Source organism: Pelodiscus sinensis, chromosome Z (genome assembly GCF_052426305.1).
Source record: "Pelodiscus sinensis isolate ZL-2025 chromosome Z, ASM5242630v1, whole genome shotgun sequence".
Lineage (NCBI taxonomy): Eukaryota > Metazoa > Chordata > Testudines > Trionychidae > Pelodiscus > Pelodiscus sinensis.
Genome location: NC_143085.1, coordinates 14,531,115 through 14,553,767, shown reverse-complemented (window position 1 = coordinate 14,553,767; position 22,653 = coordinate 14,531,115). Strand labels below are relative to the sequence as shown.

The following is a 22,653-nucleotide window of genomic DNA, read 5'->3' as shown; positions in this document are numbered from 1 at the left end:
ACATCCCAAACCTACACACACAAATAATTGCATCTAACAGTAAAGTGCAGCAAGATGAGGAGAAATCCAGCAGTTGATGGTGCTGCCTCTGGACCAGTACAATTAGCATTATAGAGCACTACAATCAGCTACTGCTCAAAACCACGTATATGCGTATCTTAGGAGCCTCCTCCCTCCACAACAGCTAACAGGCCATCATTATTCATCAGCAATTTGAGACAGAAATAAGATGGGAAAACATTTGAATGTTGCAGACAGATGTACAAACCTGGAATACAAATAACTGCAAGATATCTTTTTCTTTGCTGCTCTGGCACAAGAATGTTATCTTGATTCTCCATTACAGCATCCACACACAAAAAAACCCCACCACCAGACTGGGGTAAGGGATAGCTCAGTGGTTTGAGCATTGGCCTGCTAAACCCAGGGTTGTGAGTTCAATCCTTGTGGAAGCCATTTAGGGATTTGGGGCAAAAATTGTCAGGGATGGTACTTGGTCTTGCTGTGAAGGCAGGGGACTGGACTCCATGACCTTTCAAGGTCCCTTCCAGTTCTAGGAGATTAATATGGAAATTGCCTGTCTGATTAACTCCAATTGTCTTCCAATAGTAAGAGACTTTGCATATATATCTCAAACAAGAACAATTTGTTTAAGAATGCTTCTCAGGTGTGGGGAGACTAATGTTAAAGGAACAGGATACAAAAAAGCTACTTTCCATCCATATAACCCTATTCTGAAACTGAGGCACTAAAATAAACCTAGATATCTCAGAGCAATCACCTGCTAGGCCAGAGAAAGCCAGTGAAGAAAGTTTAACTTCTTACTGAGAAGGATAATTATGGCCTCCCTAGGGGAGATAGTGTCCAGTGAATAAACAGGCTTTCATCTGGCCTGTATTCAAAGAATTATTTTTTGATAATAGTGTTCTTGCCAATCACACAAGATCTGACCTTTCTGGAAGTGGTCACTGAGAAAGTACTGGCAGACCAAATCCAACAGATCTTAATCTTCCAAGCTTTTGGATCTTAGACAAGCTTTAGATCTGACCACAGCAGAGAAATAGCATCAGTGTTAGTGGAAATTAACAGGCTTCTTTACATATACTACTACATCTTTCAGCTGCTTTTTAGGAATGGGATTTACAAAAAGCCTATGCAATACAAGAACCGGAAGTCATACTGACTTACAATGAAGCTTGTCTGCTTACATCACTTAGACAAGCAGTTCCCAACTGCCAGTCTGCAGGCCAGTGCCGGTCCACAAACTGCTGGCTGCCAGGCCACAGCGGCTGTCAGAGCTTGAGCAGGCTGTTTGCAGCAGCTCAACTCCAGCAGTTAAGGTGGCTAAGGCAGCAGCAGGAGGCGGCAGAGCAAAAGGTGCCTCCCCCTTCTGTGCCTGCGAAAACGCGATTGGAGAGGGAGGGGGTGCAAAGGAGGAGGGAGCATGCACAGCCAATGGCTGCTCCTCTGCCCACATAGCTGCTTTTGCTGGTGGCAGCATGGAGGCTGAGGCAGCAGCAGGTGCCATGCTCCCCCCTGCCTGCATAACCCCTTTTGCCAGTGGTGGTACTGGGGCTGCAGGCAGCAGCAGGAGGCACCTTCCTCCCACAGTAATGGCAGCCAGCATGGTGCCACACTATGCCCCCACCCATGGGGGTGCAAGATGCACTTGGGGAAGGAGAAGGTATGAAAGAGGAGGGTTGCTTCCCCTGCCTATGTGGCAGTAATGGCCATGTTCCCTAGGGGGCAGCCTTGCTCTGGGGAGTGCTGAGGTAGGATGGGGGCAAGAGGGTATGGGTGAAGATATGATGGGAACATGGGGCAAACGGGTGTTGGCACAGGCTGTAAGGCACTGGGGAGCAACGGGCTGGGGCTTAGAAGGCTGGCAACATTTGCATAATAAATATGCAAATAAAATGTTACCAGTCCCCTAAGTCTGTGAATGGGTTTGCCTGTCTGACAAAAAGATTTTACAATTATAAAAATAAAAACCCTAACACATTCTGCCAAGCCTACCTCTATTAAATATTAGAATTACTGACTACTATTAGACCTTTGGATGAGAAGGGAAGGAGGAGGCGACAATAAGACAAGGAGCTTTGAAAAGTTGTTCCATTCATTTTACTAAAAAATCCCAATGGCTACTAACCAGAAAACTGGCCTTCAGGCCTGAATTCTGTATGTTAAGACTAACTTTTGAGGTACATCATAACACCTCCTTTCTTCAATGCTTATATGTAACTAGAAATTGAGAGATGCAAGAGGATCAATATGATGGAGCTACAGAGCTGAGCCATCTTCTTCTCACTTACTATGCGGTTCCTTTGCTCTTTAGATGTCAGATTGACTGGAAGAGAGCTGGTTTATGCTCACATTGGTCAAAATAAATGAGGCTGAACAGAAGATGAAGCATTTTGAGAACCTGAGGTTCACAACTATTGTTTTAAATGCAGCCCTACCTACCTCTGAGAATAGTTTGTATCTTAGGGTGTGTCTATACTACATTTCTCTGTTGGCAGATTGATGTAAATGAGGCACTTTAAATCCTTGCTTCATTTGCATTTTTAAATATCCCATGCTTCATCTGCATAATCACGTAATGGCGCTCCTTCAAAAAAGCGCTATTTCTAAGTTGAAACTGCAGTCTAGAGGCAGTTTTCGAAAATAGAAGCCTTTTTTGAAAGATCCTGTACGCCTCTCAAAATGAGGTTTACAGGGAGTACAGGATCTTTCTAAGATAGAAGCCTTTTTTGAAAGAACTGTGTCTAGACTGCTGTTTCAAAGTAGTGCTTTTGAAAGATAGTTTAAGTGTAAACTATCATTTATAGTGCCTCATTTACATCCCTCTGCCGACAGGGATGTAGTCTAGACACACCCTTAGAGATTCCAGGCTGTTGTTCTGTAAACAGATGTACTAACTAAACACATTACATTTTATTAAAACATGCTCTTTACTATCCAATGCTGTATTCACACATTTTCACACCTGTTATCTCAAATCCAGAACACTGCTATGAACTTTACCCTGGGATAATCTTGACTATCATTAAGCAGCTTTAGCAAATATAGCACATTACTACCTGCAAACTTTAACCTTTCCTGTATCTAGCTAGCCACAATCTAGACTACTCCACTGTAGTTAGGAGGTTCACTTGAATCAAAGAAGATCTGGAAACAGGTAGTTCTCAGCAGAAGTCCCTTGACCCTTTGATTCAGGCCAGCAAAAATACACCTGAGCCTGAACTTGACCTCATCTAAAACAAGATGAAAGATACATACATCTAATTTTTCTACCACATTAAATTTCTGCACTCTCCTCCCATTTTATCAATTTGTTTGGTGCCTGCAGGAATACTTCAGGCCTTGTCTACATTTACCTGCACTGTCAATCTAATTCAGCTATCCAAATAGCAGAGCTGAAGTAGATGTACTCATGGTGGCATCTTGCACATGGTAAGGTGCTGCTCTCCTGTCAAGGCTGGCTACTCTTCTTGCCTAGATAGAATATCAGTGTAGACAGCAGGGCTCTCAGATAAATGGGTCTACAGCAGATGTGATCAATCAGCAGCCATGGATCACTGCAGTGTCCATATACCATGATGGATAGACAAGGGCTTACCTTATATTCCCATATAATTTACAGTATTACATAGTCTTTTTGGATTTTTTTTAAATATCTTCCAGTTTTAGCTAACACCAACAATATCCACTAAGTAGATACGTTAAAACTGCAGTATGGCTTAAGCAAAAAGAAAAGCATTTGTGAACTGGACCATTAAATGTAAAAAAGATTAAGGATATGAGAAAGTTACCTGTCAACATAATAAATTAACAAAACTTGCATTGAAATGGATTTCCAAAATAACCAGAAGATATTCTAGTAAAAATTGAAGAAACCCAAAAGCATTTAATTCAACAGCTTTAATACCAGAGGAAAAAAAATGACAGCATGTCTTTGCTTAGGAAAAGGCAGGAATTGGGAGCAAGGGTACATCCTGCAAAGTACTTTTGCTGACTAGTGAGGCAACTCAGACAAAAACTGCACATGGCCCACTTGTTCAAAGTTATTTAATGCACTACCAGCTATAAAAGGAAGACAGAAGTAACAAAGATACAGGACAAACAGAGCAAGCACCAAAGTGGAAGGGTAAAAATGGAATTCATAGTAAGAAGCTCTATTTCTCATACAAAATAAGCAATAGAAGAGGGTGTTTGAAACCAATGGGTTCCCTGTTATGTGGGAAAACAAAATCTATCAGTCATTCTTGGGGGACAGATGGGAGAAGAGGCTGATCTATTTAGATGGCAAGAGGGTGTACTTTTCACTCTGCATTTATACAGCAGTAAGAACAATGAAGTACCAATACCAATAGAGGCCTCTAGTCACTCCAATAAATCAAATAAGCCACTATTTAAAAAATAGTATTATGTACTGGTGGTTTTCCTATGAATTCTAAGTTGAGATTGCCCGGGACTAAATCATCCACATACATTTCAAGTGTAGGTCAAGTTGTGTACACCTCTCCAAACAACCTGGCATTTTACACTCCAGGAAAAGCCTGTTTCTTCATTCTCTTTAGCTGAGCAGCACAGAAGGAACCATGCTGCTATAAACACCACTATAACCTCTTACTAGCACAATTTAGATTTTTTTTTTAAATCTCTATCCAGATATCTGCTTGATATTTAAGTGTATTTCAATAAATTAAATACAGCAACATGCAGTTTGGCACTAAACATAAGAGATGTAGTGACAATGAATTTTATGAAAACAATGAACTCAGGTCCAACAAAGCAGTTCATGAATCTGACCACACACCAATACAGGTAGTCCGAGTTATGAACACATCTATTTACGACTGTTTGTCCTTATGGCCAACCTTTCATTAAACGCATCCCCGAGTTACGAATGCAATCCGCACTTACGAACAGCGCAGTCGCATTTAAATGAATGGGGTCAGATAGAGTTACGAACAGATAGAGTTATGATCAAGTACTTGGTACATAATTCATTTGTAAGTTGGGGACTACCTGTGTACAACTGTCATTATATGCTATATTGATAGGACACTATTCTCCAATTTACATTAACGTTACATTTCTACTCAAATGAACAGGAGCTATGAATTTTTTTATACGAGGTTCACTTCCTCACCTTGAAAAAAGGCACAGTGGTCTACAGCAGCAGGGTTGCCTGCAGCCCTCATGAGCAAGTGTATTAAAAAGGTATAATTGATTATGAAACAGAACATTCCCCAAGCTGCACCTCCTGACTTTTAAACCAAAGAGCTTTAACGGCTTTGTGGATAGGTGGAAAAGGGGTGCTTCTTTTTACAGCCTCTCCTGCAGTATAAGGGGGCACTGTGAATATGGATAAAGAGTGCTGCTGTGGAGAAAGATAGGTACTGTCTCTTCCCTGCTACACTGCAGTGCCCCAATGTCCATCTGCTGCTACATGGGGGAGGAAACTAGTTTTAGTAACATTGCCTACTACCCTGCCAGACTGTGGGACCGCCAGGGACAACAGAATTTGTACTCAATTCTCGAACAGCACATATTTGTAAACATTCTGGTCTTGTACTGGGCTGTAAGAACACAGTATCCACTTCAGTTTTCTTATCTGAAAGACCCAAAAATCAAAAGAATACCCAAAGGGGGAGAGCTAAGCCCAGGGGACCTTAATAGGGGCAACTAAAGTGTTTCTAGTTATCTCCAAATAGTTTAGAGTTAGCCCTGTAGGGACCACAGTCAGTAAGCAAAAGTGAGGCAGCCCCTGGTCTCCTTTAACCTGTACCAGGATCAGGACAGAATCAGGAAGCTGTAACTGGTGTAGGGATGTTAAATTTTGACTAATTAAGTAATTGAACAGTCAATGGGATTTTCATTGACTAGTCTGTAAGGACTAAAGTGGCGCTCTGCTTTTGAAGTGTACAGCAGGGGCTCTTGTGCATTTCCAAGACTGAAATGCCACATGGAGCCTGGGGACAGGAACAGAGTCCCCCGCTGGCCACAGGTTCCATGCAGCACTTCTGCTTTGAAATGTACAAGTGCCCCAGCAGGGACTCTTGCACATGTCAAAGCTGGAACACTGCCACAGTGCCCCTACCCCCCTCTCCCCCCCCCCCCCCCGAGTTGGGGGAAAACCAGCTTTTAAGCCAGCTCCCCCAACACTCTCCTCTTCTGCCCCTCCCCCCTTACTGCCTCTGACAGTCAGCAAAAGGGAAGGAGGAAGTGACTAGTTTTTAGACTATCCAATAAGCTTTTGCTTATTGGATAGCTGACTAGTCAATCTTTCCCTGGTTGACTGTTGGAGAGGAAAACTCTTTTGGTAAAGATTTCCCCTTGACTCAGGCTGAGCCAATCAAGCTCTGATCTAGTTTTCTGATAGCACAGTCTGAACAGGAAGCAAACGTGCACAAGGACAGAATCTAGCTACAAGGACAGATAATGTGTTATATTAGCAAAAATATTACCTTTAAAAATTACAGAGTTTAATTTAGGCACATCCAGTCAAGACACAGGTACCTGTAAACTTACCCCTCAAATCAATGCATCACTTCTCTTCCTTTATGCCATATTGACAGAGCATACCTATAAAATGTTAGAGCAGTATGTCAACTCTGCTTTTATTCAAAATCCTGATCTGGTAATAGATGACAATTAATGGTAAGCATTTCACTATTACCTTTTGAGTTTTTCATACTAGAGAATGTGAATGCGAGAACATTTATACTAGCAGCTTACTTGATAAAGAAAGAAAGAAAAATACTGAACTACTGTTTTATATTTGTATTAACATCTCTCCTGAACATATTCAACGCTGTCTGCTTGATCTCAGTGAAGTTATTGTCTTCTGTTTACAATGATATTGTAAAGGTTACTTGTCTCAATTTACTCTTGCTACAGAGTCAAATAAAAGTCTATAGGACATGAGTGTGCTTTTTTCAATTTAATTCCTAACTTGGTTAATTTACAAATATAGTAAGATTATAAACACACACCAGGTAGCTGTCAACTCTAATCTTTTCCATTTCCACATTATGAAGTCACAGTACTATATACACTGATAAATATGACCTCTCAAGCATTCTATATTAACTCAGTCTAAAAACAAAAACAAAAATCAGCTTTCCACACAAGGATGTACTACAGACCATTGGGAACTATATCCCTGATGCCAGGGCACAATTGGTTACTGAATTTTGTGCCTTTTTTCTCACTCAACCATTTCAGGTTTGGGGATGATTTATACCTTCATGTCAGAGAGGGCAATAAATGGCCCAAAAGTACACCAACATTTAAAGGCCAACTTAGAATGCTTCCTGAGATCCTTTCCTCAAGTGCCCATCTTCTACTTCAGTGGTTGTCAACCTTTTTACACCCAAGATCACTTTCTAAATGAAAGAACAAGCCAAGACCTACCGCCCCGCCACCTTCCTTGAAGCCCTGCCCTCCCTATTCTCCTCCTCTCCATCAATTGCCATCCCCAGTCCTTATACTGCTGCTTCCCCTCTTCCCTATTCTTCTGTAGGAAGAAGTTTCCAACATTTGGCCTGTCTAGACTGGACCAAATGTTAGAAAAACCCCTTATTTTGGAAGCCCCCTTATTCCTCGTGGAAAGAGGAATATAGGGGTGACCAAAAGATCATGTTTGCTCTTCCACTAAAAAAGTGGAAGAACAAATGCATCCCTGGATGCAGAAGAATTTTTCTGGGATATCTCCAGAATCCTGAAAAACTCCTGCAGTCTAGCCGTACCCTTGCTGGGTTGAGACAGGATGTGTAGGCTCCAGGGTGGAAATGAGGGATTTGGGTGTGGGAAGGGGTGAGAGGTGCAAGCTCTGGGAGGAAATCTGGATGCAGGAGGAGGTGGATAAGGGGACGCCGGCTCGGGGAGGGGACTCTAGGCCAGGTAGTGTTGGGGTCAGATGTAGGGTTAGGGTACTAAGCAAGCCATAGACTTCTGGATGTGAGGGTTCAGGAATTTGGGTTGGGGTATGTGAGGGGCTCGGGGCAGGAGTTAACTAATGTGGCCCCAACTGTGTTGGTGGGAGCAGGGGACATAGTACTGGGTGCTAGTGTGTGCTTCAGCAGGGGACAGGGTGCCAGTGGGGACAGGTTTCTGAGGCTGAGGACAGGGTTCTGAGGCTAGGGAGTGGGAACATGGGGGCAGAGAGTCCCTGCACCTGCCTCCTCCCAGGATTCTCCCTCAGAGGGAAGCCGGCACGTGACTCCTCCTCCTCCCATGGTGCAGGGAAACCCTTGCGCTCGACTCACCCCTCCTGCGGTGCAGGGAAGCCACCACACTCCTCCTCCAGGGCCAATTCCCACTCCTGCAGTGCATACAGCATGCTACAGAGCTGAAGGACGGAAGCAGTCAGCACAGTTCTGGAACCCCCAGAAGGAGCATGAAGTTGCAGGCAGGACTTCCATCCACCCCACAGAAGCCAGCAGTATGCTGGAGGTAGATAGTGGGACTTCTCAGGGGTGGGGGAGAAATGGGAGGCCCGAACGCCTCACGATGGACTGGTCGAGGCCTCACGATCGATCAGTTGATCACAATCGACTGGTTGGTGACCATGGCTCTACTTGATGTCATCAATGTAGCACATCATTTGGACCCATAGGAAGGTGGGACTTAGAGAATTCCATCTGGATTTCAGCAATTTCTACCCCATCATCAATCTCAGCCTAGGCAAGTCCACATAGGAGATCCACTTCCTGGATGTTACAGTATAAATAACTCATGCTCACAAAAATACCTCTATCATGGAAGCCTACTGACTGCTATGCTTACGTGTCTCCAAGCTTTCATCCAAAACATACAACCCACTGTGTATAGCCAACCCTTAAGATGCAACTGCATTTGTGCCAATCCCTCAGATCCTACAAACATTTGTCTATCAAGCATTATTAGAACTGTAATACCCCACTTGGAAAAGTAACGATACAGACTGAAAGTCAGGCAGATACCTAGAAGTCACTTACTACAAGACAGACTCAACAAAAAACCAGAATGCCACTAGCTATTACCAACAGCCCCTCCCCGCCAGCTAACGCCTCCCCAACACATCACCAAGAATTTATACCTTATCATGGATGAAAAATCCCCCTCAGATCTTGGGAGGCATAACAGTCCTTGCTTACAGAATGCCTCTCCCCACAACTGGAGACAAAGTAGAGCCGTGGTCACCAACCAGTTGATCGCATAACTGGCTGGATAAACATTCTCAGAGTAGTTATTGATGGTTCACAGTCAAGGGCACAATGAATGGAGTTCAGGGGGCTGTTTTGGGACCAGTTCTGTTCAATATCTTCATTGAGGATTTAGGAATTTGCATAGAAAATACGCTTAAGTTTGCAGATGATACCGAGCAGGAAAGGGTTGCAAATGCTTTGGAGGTCAAAATTCAAAATGATCTGTTCTGGATAAACTGGACAAGTGGTCTGAGATTAATAGGATGACGTTTAATAAAGACAAATGCAAAGTACTCTGCTTAGGAGTAAACAATCAGTTTCATACATACAGAATGGGTAGCACCTCTCTAGGAAGGAGTACTGCAGAAAGGGATCTAGGGGTCATAGCAGACCACTAGCTAAATGTGAGTCAGTATGATACTGTTGCAACACACCAAATATGATTTTGGCATATATGAACAGGAGTGGTGACCACCACATGAGAAGTAATTGTGATTAGGCCTCAGTTGGAATAGTGTGTCCAGTTCTGGGCACCACATTTAAGGAAGATGTAGAGAAATTGGAGAAGGTCTAGAGAAGAGCAACAAAATGATTGAAGATCTAGAAAACGTTCCTATGAGGGAAGGCTGAAAGAACTTGGTTTGTTTAGTTTAGAAAAGAAGACAGAGAGGTGACATGATAGTTTAAGTACCTAGAAGGGTGTTACAAGGAGGAAGAAAAAAATGTTCTCCTTGGCCTCTGATAGGACAAGAAGCAATGGGCTTAAACTGAAGCAAGGGAGGTTTAGGTTGGACATTAGTAAAAACTTCCTAACTGTCAGGGTGGGGAAAACACTGGAATAGATTGCCTAGGAGATTGTGAAATCTTCATCATTGGAAATATTTAAGAACAGGTTGAACAGACATCAGGGATGATCTAGAACAGTGTTTCTTAAACTTTAAGACCGAGGAACACCTTTCTTTTTTAGATGAGGGACATGTAGGATTCTTTACTGAGAAAAAAAGTCAGAGGGGAAAAAGGGTCAGGGAAGTTATTGGGGAAAAAAGGGTTGGAGAAAGTTAGAGAAAAAGGTCACTTGCCTCTAAGAGTGGCCATTTTGAATTCTGTTCTCCACGGCACACCAGCGTGCCAAGGAACACAGTTTAAGAAACACTGATCTAGAAGGTGCTCAGTCCCACCATGGGGGCAGGGGACTGACTTGATCTCTCAAGGTCCCTTCCATTTCTAGTAGTCGATTCTATGACCATAAAAATAAGCCAGTGGGGGAGCACTTTACAAGTATAAAACTGTCCAGAGAGGTTAAAGTTGCCATTCTCTGGCAAAAAACCGTCAAAACCGGACTGCAACCAGAAACTGCTGAGCTGGAAATCATATGCAAATTTGACATCCTGAAGAGAGGTTTATATCACATGTGGGGAACTTTTGATTGGGACCACGGACTCAAAGGAAATCAGTTGGGGGCCACACAAGTGAGAAAAAACAAAGCCCTCATTGACTTGCCCCCTTACTGAGGAGGAGAAAGACACTTGCACACAAGAATGGGGGGGATGGAGCGGGCAAGGCAGCCTAGTAATTGTGTGTGCCAGCCCTGCGGTGGGGCAGCAGGGGGAGCTGGAACACCAGCACAGCTCTTCAATGCTGGGAGGGGAGGGGGGGGAAGGTTGTTCCTGAGCCTCAGAGGCCAGATCCAGGTAAATCGGGAGCTGCAGCCGGCCCAAGGGCTTTAGGTTGCCCACCCCGGTCTAAATGGACACATGGACTGGTTCTTTTATTACAATAGAAAATGTCTCACTCAAGAACTCACCTTTTCAACACTGTTGGAAATGATCAACATCTACTCTGATTTAATAAGCACAGATATCACACACTGATCTCTAAATTCTTTCCCTACCTCTTTTTCTCTCTCCATCTGAGGAAGTTAATTGTAGCTCATGAAAACTTATGCTCTAATACCCTAATAAATGTGTTAGTCTTCAAAGTACCACCAGACTCCTATGGCTTTTGCTGAGAAGGCCAACATGACTACCTCTCTGAAATCGAACATGAGATCTTTGCTAATTTTTCAATTGGATATCTACTTCTGAAGCTTGTAAAAAAAGACCCACACACCACGACATCTCCACAAAACTGAAAATGACTCCACACTGTAAAAAATGCATATCCAGCAAGCAAAGCAAGGCATGAAATATCTAGTGTCAATCTGCATAATGAATATACTTTCTTCTAGTAGCTTATAAGTAATCTTATGTAATCATAGTAATAGGTAGACTACATGCTAACCAATATTAGTTATTACACATGCAATCTAATACTTTCCTTATCTAATATGCAATACAAATGTGTAATGTTTGTTAAATCCTGCTAATTCAAATGCTCCAAGGTTTCTTGAGCTGCTGTAGTCCTCTAATGGAGTTAAGTTTAAGCATTCACTATATTGGGTATTAATTCCTTAGTGATTGCTGTTCAATATAACCTTTGATGTGAAAGGACATGAAACTTACTTTAGACCAAAAACTCCTGTCATTAATTTATATAAAATATATTCATGTGTTTAGTTTAAGATAAGAGGCTAACACATAGACTTTGAGAAAAAATTGAAAACGTAATGTTTTATCTCAAGCCACAAGAGATCAGGTGTGTGTGTGAGGGAGGGGAGATGATATGTTCTCATCCTGCCCACAAACCATGCTCCATTCACCTGTGAAGCCAAAATAGAATGTTATTGACAATAAACTATGTATCCTTCATAACATTTATTGCAGCCTTTGCTCAGTAGTGAATTCCATTTAAGCCTCTTTAATCCAGCAACCCTGGGAAATAGGGTAAAGTTTTCAAACCACAGAGGGTGCTGCAGTGGATTCTGGGAAGAAGGGAGCATGCACGAAGGGAATAGGGATGCAGGGTCTGGACATGAGGTTGATGGGAGTGGGGTATTTCTGGCACCCTGCTATGGGAGCATATGCGGCTCCATGCCCCAAAATACTAACTGGGGATGTTAAAGTGGGTTTACATAAACATGTAATTGTTGAAATTCAGGGCTTACACATAGGAGCAGAGCCATCTGACCCCACCCCTTGTTCCCATCTCACCCCCTTGCTGTTGCCTCAGATGGTGGGAGAACTGCGTGTAACCATGCACAACAGATTAGTCCAAGGTCATTGATAACCATGTACATGTTTGCATCCTCAATACCAATCTCTGCTGCCTCACCTCCAGACCAGCACTTTGCTATGTTGCTGTTTCCTTAGATGTGAGGGAGGGGAGAATGGCAGCACACAGAGCTGCTTCCTCCTCTCCCTGCTGGAGTCCAAACCAATATCATTGTTAGCATTCCACTGAGGTAAGTGGAGCAGATTATACTTCAGAGAAGTACGATTTGAGGCTCTCTAGCTTCAGAGAAATGCACAATTAGAATCTATCTACAGCAAGGGTATTTGTACTGTACAGTATACAGGTGCTAACCTCTCCATGTAGATGTGTTGAACAGGTATAAAACAAACTTGCACTGGTGAGGCTTATCTTGGTTTCTAAAGTAAACTGCACTAACATGTCTTACATTCAAATCTGTTCACTTAATACATGTTGTATTCACTGCAGCTTCACTGGTGTAAACTATACAGACAAATATAAACAGGTCATCAAAACATACTGAAAGTTATCACAATAACTAAAAGGGCTAACGTCATCATCAAGTAAAAGCATGTAAACACACATTTAGTTCCTTGGTGAATCCAGGCCTAAATGACAGTTTACATTCCGGAATACAAGCCTCTCATTCAGTCATCAAGAAGTCATCATAATACAACCTCTGAATGAAAGTTTATGCTGTAAAGAAACAAGTAACAAATCAAACCTATTTGAAAAAGCATACATAGTTTTTAAAAGCATACATTATAGAAAGACACTGTGCATTTTGAAGGGAAAACAGCAAAGGTTTTGGAGAAAAGTTATTTGTTTGCTCTCAAGAGTGCAGATGAATTTAGGAGATTAATTCTTTAATCCATTTCACAGAAAGACAGACAAATGGGATAAATAATTTAAGGAAAAACACGAGAGCATGTCAGTGACATTCGCGCATGCTTCTACCCACCTACAACATATACACCAGCTCAACTCAATCTCAGCATACTATTAGCTGGTAATAAACATCTTAACTTGCTCAAATACATATGTGCATTTCTCCATCATTCTGATAGCCTGATTCAAACAGTTATGTCAAAATAGTTGCACACACACATTCACTCTGCATAAATGGCGGTGTTTCACTGAAATGTCTCTGGGATACAACATAAATACAAATAATCTTGCAGCACCTTAGAGACTAACAAAAATGTACATGGTATCATGAGCTTTCGTGGGCACAAGCTGATGCCCACGAAAGCTCATGATACCTCTAAATTTCTGTTAGTCTTTAAGGTGCTGCAAAACTGTTTTAAGTTTATTTAGTTACAGACTAACACAGCTACACCTCTGAAACTGATACACAAGCGTTTCAACCTTGAAAAGTATTTTCACCAATATATGAGGTTTCTTGTCCTTACTGGGGGGAAAGATGCCAAATCACAGCCAAACAAGATAGATAATGGAGGTAATAAGAATAATAAAGTCTCTTTTTAGTTTTACCCAGTGTGGTCCTGGCACATAAGGTGAGCTTTGTACTCCGTCAGTCATGGCCATTATTTTGGCTTCCTTTTCCATTATAATGTATATCATACTGCCAAGAATTAAAAAAAAAAGACAAAACCAACCCAAGAGACAGTGTAAACGGACAAGAATAGTTAAGCAGAACTCGAGCCAGGACTGGAAGAGGAAGGGGCAGCCCCTGGAGCGAGGAGGCAGAGAAGAGGGCAGGAGATTTGGCAGCAAGCGGAGGTAAGACGCAGCTACAGGAGACTGGGAAAGGAAGAGACACTTTAGTCCCGGTCCCCTGCCCGCAGGAGAGCAAGGAGGCTGGGGCCGCGGGCTGCTGCCTAGCCCGGGAGAGGCTGTGGGCCAGGCAGGGCTCTGCCCCCCGGCCGGCACTCACCAGACCATGCCGTAGGCGCCCTCCCCGATGTAGGAGAGGTTGGTGTAGCGGGGCCCCACATCGAACGCCTGGCCCCGCACCATCTCCGGAGTCCCGGGGTTGGCCGAGCCGCCCGCAGCCCCGGCACCCGATACCGCCGCCATGTTCTCGGTGCTGGGAACCGCTAGGGAAGAGGGGAACGCGGTCGCCTCGGGTGCCCGCGCGGCGGCTGCGCTCCCAGGAACCCGCAGCCGTCCGGCCCAAGGCCCGCTCGCCGCCGCTGTGAGGAGGCTGAGGGGCGCGCGCCCGGAACGGAGGGTGGTCTCGCTCGCGCGCACACGGCAGGAGGAGGAGTGGTGAGGGAACCAGGCGTTATAAGCATGGGAGGGGCGGGGCAAGCGGGGACTGCGGTAACTTCAGAACCGCCGCAGAAAAGAGGGGGGCGGAGCCAAGAAGGGCACGTGGTCGGTGTGCCAGCTGCGCTGCTGCAGGGAGCCATTTAACGTCAGGTGACGGATGCCCGCCTGCCAATGGGCTGAGGCCTGCGCTTGTCAGGGCCCTTGGGCTGCGTCGCCAGACGGGGGCGTCCCCGCGCCTTGGGGTTGTGTTCTGCTGAGGCAGCCCGGGATGCCGCCCCTGGCGTTGGGGCCGGCCGTTGGTCAATCCCTGACATGGCTCTCGTGTCAGTCAGGGGCTAGGCCCCGCCCCATAAGCTGAGTAGGAATCCACTGTACTCAGGTACTGCTCTGCCCCGCCCTTGGCCCATGGGGGGAGGGGGACTCGTGTGGTAACTGGCTTTCTTGGCGGGAGGAGGGGTTACTGCATGACTGCTGGGCGTCCTGCCCTTGTCTCAGGGAGCCGAGCTGCGTGAGTATTAATCCGCTAGTGGACATTAAACACGCTTGAGCCAGTGGTCAGTGCCCAGCAGTGCTCCCCGTAAGCCCTGCCTGTGTGGCTGCCCAGCAGAGTGCCTGTTGGTGGTGCACATTTGCACATGCCTGGGTGCGCATGAAATTGTATTTTGCACACGGATGGGAAAAATCTGCACCTGCATTGAACAGATTCGAGCAAACATTGGAGCCTAGGGAGTGGTATGTCTTGTGTGCCACATCCTTACATAATGCAGTGGGAACAGTAGCTCTCTACCCTTGAAATAGGATTCCATACTGCATACTCAGCTCATCTTTAACTTGAAAATAGGGTTCTGAAACTAGTGCTGCTTGTCTTGTTTTCTGGCCATCCTGCTAGTATTGCTCTCTTGATTGCTTGTAGGTGGGTGTTCTTTTTCTTAGCCTCTGGGTCTCCATCTACTTCACTTTTGAAATTGAAGATATCACAATATGTTCATAAATTCAGTGTCCTGATTCCCTTTCCACTGATGCTGGATATATGGGCCCAGCTAATGGTATCAACTAATGCCAGTCATCATTCAAACAATATCTGATCTTTGCTTTCTAGTGTTATTAAAGGCATATCAGCATGCGTTGCCATTTCTTTGGAGCACTTTTTAAAAAGGGGCTTTGTCATAATTGTGTCTAGGGGTTTGTGTCCTCATTGCACTATTAGGAGTACAGATGCAATTGTTTCACTCCAAATACCACAGCCAGAAGCTCTTTTTCTGTTTAAACATACCCCTGTATTGCCTCTGACAGCACTCTATTAGCATATGTGACTGATTGCTTTTGCAAAAGAGCTACACCCAGTCCTCTCTGATGCATCACATTGGAGTGTCAGTAGCTCACCACGGTGGTAGTACTTAAATCAAATGCTTGCTCTTGGGATCCCATGTAGTCCCACTCAATATCGTGCCTTGTGAGATGATTTATAGATTCTGCTAGTGCAGCCAGATGTGGACAAAACTTGGATGGACATTTATCATGCTTAAGAAGTGCTACACCTCTCTCACAACAACTGGAACTGTCATGTAGCTGCTTTAAGCATGTTGTGATCAGCTCTCAGTCCCCCTGCTGTGAGCTGATGTACAAAGTATGTCATCTCATGTTATTTAAATTACATTTTATTTTGGTTTAATTCTATCGTCTTGTCCCTGTATTGCTATAGAAAAGTTTATAGTTTTCTATAAGGATGTTAAGAAGTAGGTAATTGGCTAACTGTGTAGTCAATACAATTTGTGTCACCTACATGATTAGTTGATAATGGGAGGTATTCTCTCCTGTCTCTGGGTCCAGGAGCTGCCCCCTGCTGTGGCTCTGCAGTTTAAATGTGGTAGAAACTGCTGAGTCCCAGCTTGTGCTGGGTCCTGGACCTTCCCCACTACAGCTCTGCTTTTTAAATGTACAGGCAGTCCCCGAGTTACGCGGATCCGATCCGCAGTTACGAACGGGGTTTGCTGCCCGTTTCCCTGGTCTCCTGAGACGGGGAGCAAAGCCTCTGAGGACGCCGGCAGCGGGACAGCCACGGCACATCTGGGCTGTCTGCTGCCCGCGTGCTCCCCGGCTTTGCTCCCCATCTCCCTGGTCTGCTGGGGGGGGGGGGGTGCAGCTAGTATGCCTCCCCCCAGCAGAGCAGGCTTTTCTCCGTACGCCTGTGGTAGAGCAGCTGGGGTGCTGCCGGTTGGTCCCGCAGCGCCGCTCTGGGCGCTACTGGACCAACCCAGCAGCACCCCAGCTGCTCTGCCCCAGGCGTCCTGATTCAGCCGCTGCTGGTCAGTTTCAGCAGCAGCTGAATCAGGACGCCTGGGGCAGAGCAGCTGGGGTGCTGCTGGGTTGGTCCAGTAACGCCGAGGAGCGGCGCTACTGGAGCAACCCAGCAGCACCCCAGCTGCTCTGCCCCAGGCGTCCCCGAGTCAGCCGCTGCTGAAACTGACCAGCGCTGACTACAGGAAGCCCGAGGCCGAGTTGCTCTGCCCTGGGCTTCCTGGAATCAGCCGCTGATCAGTTTCAGCAGCAGCTGACTTGGGGACGCCTGGAGTTCTTAAGTTGAATCTGTATGTAAGTCGGAACTGGTGTCCAGATTCAGCCTGTTGAAACTGATCAGAGGCTGATTCCAGGAAGCCCGGGGCAGAGCAACTCTGCCTCGGGCTTCCTGTAGTCAGCTGCTGGTCAGTTTCAGCAGCGGCTGAATCTGGACACCAGTTCCGACTTACATACAGATTCAACTTAAGAACAAACCTACAGTCCCTATCTTGTACGTAACCCGGGGACTGCCTGTAGTAAGAGCCTGGAGGTCAGGGACTTGGCACGAGCTGAGTCTGCTGAGTCCCAGCTTGTGACAGGTCCCAGACCTACTGCAGCCTGCCACCAGGGCTGCTGAGTCCCTGACTGCTGCAGGGGTCCATGATTGCTGTGCCTCTGCCTTATAAATGTGGTAAGAGCTAGGCAGCTCTTACTATGTTTAAAAGGCATAGCCACAGCAGTGTAGGTTTAGGACCCACACAAGCCAGGACTCAGCAGTCCTAGTTCACGCTGGTCCCTGACCACTATGCCTCTGCTTCCCCTGCCCCTCCCCCTCCCCCTGTACTGTGGAGATGGTGCTGGGAAGAACCAGCTTTTAAGCTGGCTGTATCCAGCATCAGCTCCTGCTTCTCCCCTCCTTGCTGCTTCTGATAAAGAGGCAGCAAGGAAAAGGAGCGAGTAGTTGGACTCAACTACCTGATAAGCCCACTGGATGTAGAAGCTACCCGTGCTGAGGCTCTGAATCTTAAATGTAGTAAGAGCCCGCCTGGCTCTTACTACATTTAAAATGCAGAGCCACAGTGAGGGTAGGTTCTGGACCCAGCGCAAGCCAGCACTGAGTCCGGGACTGCTGCAGCTGGCCTGGCTCTTGCTACATTTAAAATGAAGGTAGGTGCCGGACCCAGTTCAAGCCAGGACTGAGCTGGGCTTGCTCAGTCCTGGATCATGCCATGTCCAGCATCCCTGTCCATGGGGGTACTGGCAGGGAACTGGGACCCACAAAAACAGGGGCTGCCACCAGATAGAGGAAGAAGCATGGGAAGGGGGGCAGAGACGGTGCTGGGAGGATCCGGCTTTTAACTGGCCTGATACAGAGGCAGCAAGGCGAAGGGAAGGTGAATAGTTGAGTAGTTGACTACTCACTTACATTCCTAATGGGCATAAGGCAGTGGTAGAGGGGTCTGGTCCAGCCCTACTGTTTCACTCTGCTTTAGGGAGCAATAACTCTCCAGAGCTCCTCAGACTGCTGTGATATTTGAGGCAGTGGTGTGCTTCAGAGTGGTGCATACATACCTGTCTGCATTATTTCCTAGTAAAAGGCATGATAATAGTTTTAGTTGCCTGCTGTTGTCATTCTCCTGCATGGTTATCTCTGCCCACAACTGTCTTATCACTGGGCTACCTGTGAATCTGCAAAATCTAGGTTTCTGGGGAATTTCAGATTGAGTTCCATGGTTTATGCTGCCAACTGCAGCTCTTCAGAGACCTCACAGCAGCTCCAGTGCTGCCACTGTGTTTCATTTGCAAAGAGTGAAGCTGTATTCAGCATAAGCTGAACACATGGAATTTTATTAAACCTTGTGTGCTGTTCTATTCCTGAATCTGAGTTGCTTCCAGCTCAACCCTATTGATTTACCATGTTCCCTGGTGTCCTATTATTAAGAGCCCCTCTAAGGAGCATGACCTGTATGACTTGGTTCCACTAATCATGATACATTTCCTCTATTTTATTTTATCCTTTAATACATACACTAAAACAAATCATTTATGCCCAAACCCACTCTCCACCCCCATGTCCCTTCAGCCAGAGCTTGCCAGCATGTGGATGAGTCCGAGTCTCCACTTTACCACAGGTTCAGCTGGTTACATAATCTTTGAGACAGTGCTTCTGAAATGCTTTGCCTTGTCTCTCCCCCCTCAGAGGATTTCCTGCTTCTGCCACTGCACTTATTTAATAATTCTCAATGTCTCTCCCACCACTGCCTAAATCATCTTGCCAGTCCTACCAGCAATTGAATATACCAAGTCCAGCCCTTCTCCTGTCACCAACTGCCAAAACCAACTTTCATTCTGACCAGCCAGTATCAGCTCTCCCAAACCAACTATTAGTCTCAGCGAATATACCCTCTCTCAAATGCTATGGATCCTTGGGATTCCATCATACCATGCCTCATCTTAAAGTAAAACATTCAGTTCTCTATTTGAATAGTGGCCAACATCTGGAAAATAATATCTCTTTTGCAATTGTACAGTACATACTCTGCTAGCCTAGCAGCAATCTAGTGGATCACCTTCCATGCCAGAGCTCACAGCAGGTGTCCATGGTTTCAGATGCAATACAATCCTCCAGTCAGTTTAGTACAGTGAGAACTGTGCTGTGTGACTAGAATAATCTAATGATGAAAAGCCTGTTTTTAATACCTATTCAGCCATGTGGTTTATTGTATGTGTACTTAAATGGGCTATTTTTTCCCCTCGTATCTTGTTTTTCACACTCTTTTTTTCACTCCAGAAACCCAGCATTATTTTTCTCAGAAATGTTAGACAGCAGTAAATGTGAATAAATGTTTCGGTAAATAAAAAATATGATGTAAAATGTTCCCTCAATGTCTTTAATAAAAATTATGCTTACAGTTCAGAATATATACATAAATAAACCTGTCATCAGCAATGTAAAACAAATGCTTATGGAAAAATCTAACTTAAACACAACCTGTCACTGCAGTCTTAATGCAAAATTTGATTTCTAATATATTTTCCCCTTCACTAGGCTATATCAGATCAAAAAAGATGGCAATAAAACAGACCAGTGAATTGTGGAAAGATATCCCCACTCTCTGATTGGGTGCAACTATGCTTAGTCTGGATATGTGTCCACATAAATGTCTAAGCCAATATATATAAATAGGATAATCAGCATGTATTGTTGTATTTTTAGTTTCATTATCTAGTAGTTCATACTGGGTCTTTCCTTTCATAAAGGCCATGACCCTGCACAAAGACTTACATATGTGCATGAATAATCCTATGAAGCCAGTGGGCCTACTTATGTGCTTTAAATTAAGTATATGACTAAATATTTATGGGTTTGGGACTTAAAGAGGTTACTTATGATATAATGCTTGTTAGTGCTTAGAAGTAGGAAAAATACCTCCCTGAGCAGATGCCATAATATTCTGTAAAAGCACCATAAGGAACAGTTAAATCATAAAAAGATACTTACGTTTTTTTAAAATGTCACTAGGAGAAGGTTAATAATTATAATGATTAAGTTAAACACGCTATGCTTTGGACTGACTTTTTGTCCCCATTGCCATTTCACAGCTCACATGGGTGGATTTGTCCTAGGAGCTAGGTCTAGAAAGCCCTAGCTTTGTCCTGTGTGGAATGTCCATTTTAAGAGCTCACTCTGTGTTAAGTGTAATACCCTATTGAAAATCCTCATGAACCCTGGATTTTGAAATTGTCTGCCTATCCGTACAACAGATGCAGTTTGAACAACATGCATCTTCTCACTTGTGTGCTTGGAAGGGTGGAAAGATAATGTAATCTCTGTGCTCATTCAGAATTGTAGCCATCTCTTCTAAAATTTACATCACTGTTATAGAGGTTTTAGTTCTATGTGAGCCAATAGGACAGCACTTGTCTAAGAGTGTGGTGCTGCTCCTAGAGGACATCAGAATGACCAGGAACCACCACATCTCAGAACAAAATACAATAGCTCACATTTAACATAGCCTTCCCCAGGTTATTTTAAAAAGCCCCAAATCTGTATGTGGGCGTGGAGGGAGAGAAATGTGAGGTACTTTTAAAAGATATATTTTAACTTGCAAGGCACTCAGATACCATGGTGATGAATGTGAGCTAAATCTTAAATAGAGTAGATGTGAATACTGGTCCACTGGGAACTATCCTTAGACTCTCAAAGAAGCGTAAGATATCCACAGCTTCTAGAGGCTACTAAACTAGGCTTGCGTTAAATTGGTAAATCAAGAGCTGAAAAACTATTGGGCCTGACTAAGGCCATTTTACCCCACTATGACAGTGTAAAGTGGCTTACGTGCAAATGAGACTTGGGCTCTCTTTATAGCTAATCCCCATAGCCATCCTCTCCTCTCATATGGGTATGTCTACACTACAGTGTTATTTCAGAATATCTTATTTTGAAATAACACGTCTACACACAAACTGCATTTCAAAATACAGGCAGTCCCTGGGTTACGTACAAGATAGGGACTGTAGGTTTGTTCTTAAGTTGAATCTGTATGTAAGTTGGAACTGGTGTCCAGATTCAGCCGCTGCTGAAACTGATCAGTTTCAACAGCGGCTGAATCTGGACGCCAGTTCCGACTTACATACAGATTCAACTTAAGAACCCCTGGGGTCCCCAAGTCAGCTGCTGCTGAAACTGATCAGCGGCTGATTCCAGGAAGCCCGGGGCAGGGGCTTCCTGTAGTTAGCCACTGGTCAGTTTCAGCAGCGGCTGACGTGGGGACGCCTGGGGCAGAGCAGCTGGGGTGCTGCTGGGTTGCTCCAGTAGCGCCGCCGCTCCTCGGCGCTACTGGACCAACCCAGCAGCACCGCAGATGCTCTGCCCCAGGTGTCCTGCTGAAACTGATCAGCAGCGGCTGAATCAGGACTCCTGGGGCAGAGCAGCTGGGGTGCTGCCGGGTTGGTCCAGTAGCGCCAAGGAGCAGTGCTGCAGGACCAACCAGCAGCGCCCCATCTGCTCTACCACAGGCCCGGGGCTTTGCTCCACGTCTCCCTGGTCTGCTGAGGGGGGGGGGGGCACTAGCTGCACCGCCGCTGCCGCTTTGCTCCCGGTGCCTCTGGTCTGCTGGGGACTGTCTCCAGCAGACCAGGGACACCAGGAGCAAAGCCGCAGCGGCGGCGGAGTCCCGCGCCTCTGAGGCTTTGCCAGAGCAAAGCCTCAGAGGCGCGGGATCCCTCCGCCTCTCTGGCTTTGCTCCCGGTGTCCCTGGTTTGCTGGAGACAGTCCCCAGCAGACCAGGGGCACCCAGAGCAGCTTTTCTTGCCCCGGAGGTCGAGGTGGCGGAACCACTGCGCTCTGGGCGGTCCCGCTGCCTGAGAGCTCCGGGGCGAGAAAGCCCCGTTTGTAAGTGCGGATCCGACATAAGTCGGATCCGCGTGACTCGGGGACTGCCTGTAGCATTTTGCTATTTTGAAATAGCGCATCCACACTGAGTGGACTGTGAATCCAACTTAAGGCTGGCCAGAACCAGTTCCGGCAGGGTACCAGGTCAGGACTTACTATGTGGGGCTGCTGCCTGAGGCTAACTGAGGTCTGTGCTTAAAGCCCCTCCCTCCCGCCCTGACAGCCGGTTCTCAGGTTTGCCTGCTTGCTTGTCTACCTCGATGAGGGACAGCAAAGCATTTTTGTCTCAGAGTGCTCTGATTGCCCTTTTTCGGGACATCACAGCACTCTGCATCATGGAGCCAGAGCTGTCCCTGGGTGCTCTGGTGCTTCTCTTGGACACGTTGCTGAGAGCCTGGCTGCACTTGCTGCAGGCTGCCA

At 45.5% G+C, this 22,653-nt stretch overlaps 1 protein-coding gene and 1 long non-coding RNA gene across 4 annotated transcripts in view; one reads left to right on the top strand and one right to left on the bottom strand.

The window, feature by feature from the left end:
• MAPK1 (mitogen-activated protein kinase 1) overlaps window positions 1-14,602 on the bottom strand; it is an 81,752-nt gene extending 67,150 nt beyond the window's left edge. For 2 of the 3 annotated variants that reach the window (XM_075898283.2, XM_075898285.2), the window contains exon 1: window positions 14,224-14,602. In XM_075898283.2, the coding sequence (XP_075754398.1) occupies window positions 14,224-14,366 (143 nt within the window). In that variant the 5' untranslated portion in view covers window positions 14,367-14,602. The remainder of the gene's footprint in view (window positions 1-14,223) is intronic. The other variant, XM_075898286.2, reaches the window with a different exon arrangement.
• A 66-nt stretch (window positions 14,603-14,668) lies between these two features.
• Window positions 14,669-22,653, top strand: part of LOC112547735 (uncharacterized) — a 46,353-nt gene continuing 38,368 nt past the window's right edge. Inside the window, exon 1 of the long non-coding RNA XR_003091546.3 lies at window positions 14,669-14,940. This is a non-coding gene — a long non-coding RNA (uncharacterized LOC112547735). The remainder of the gene's footprint in view (window positions 14,941-22,653) is intronic.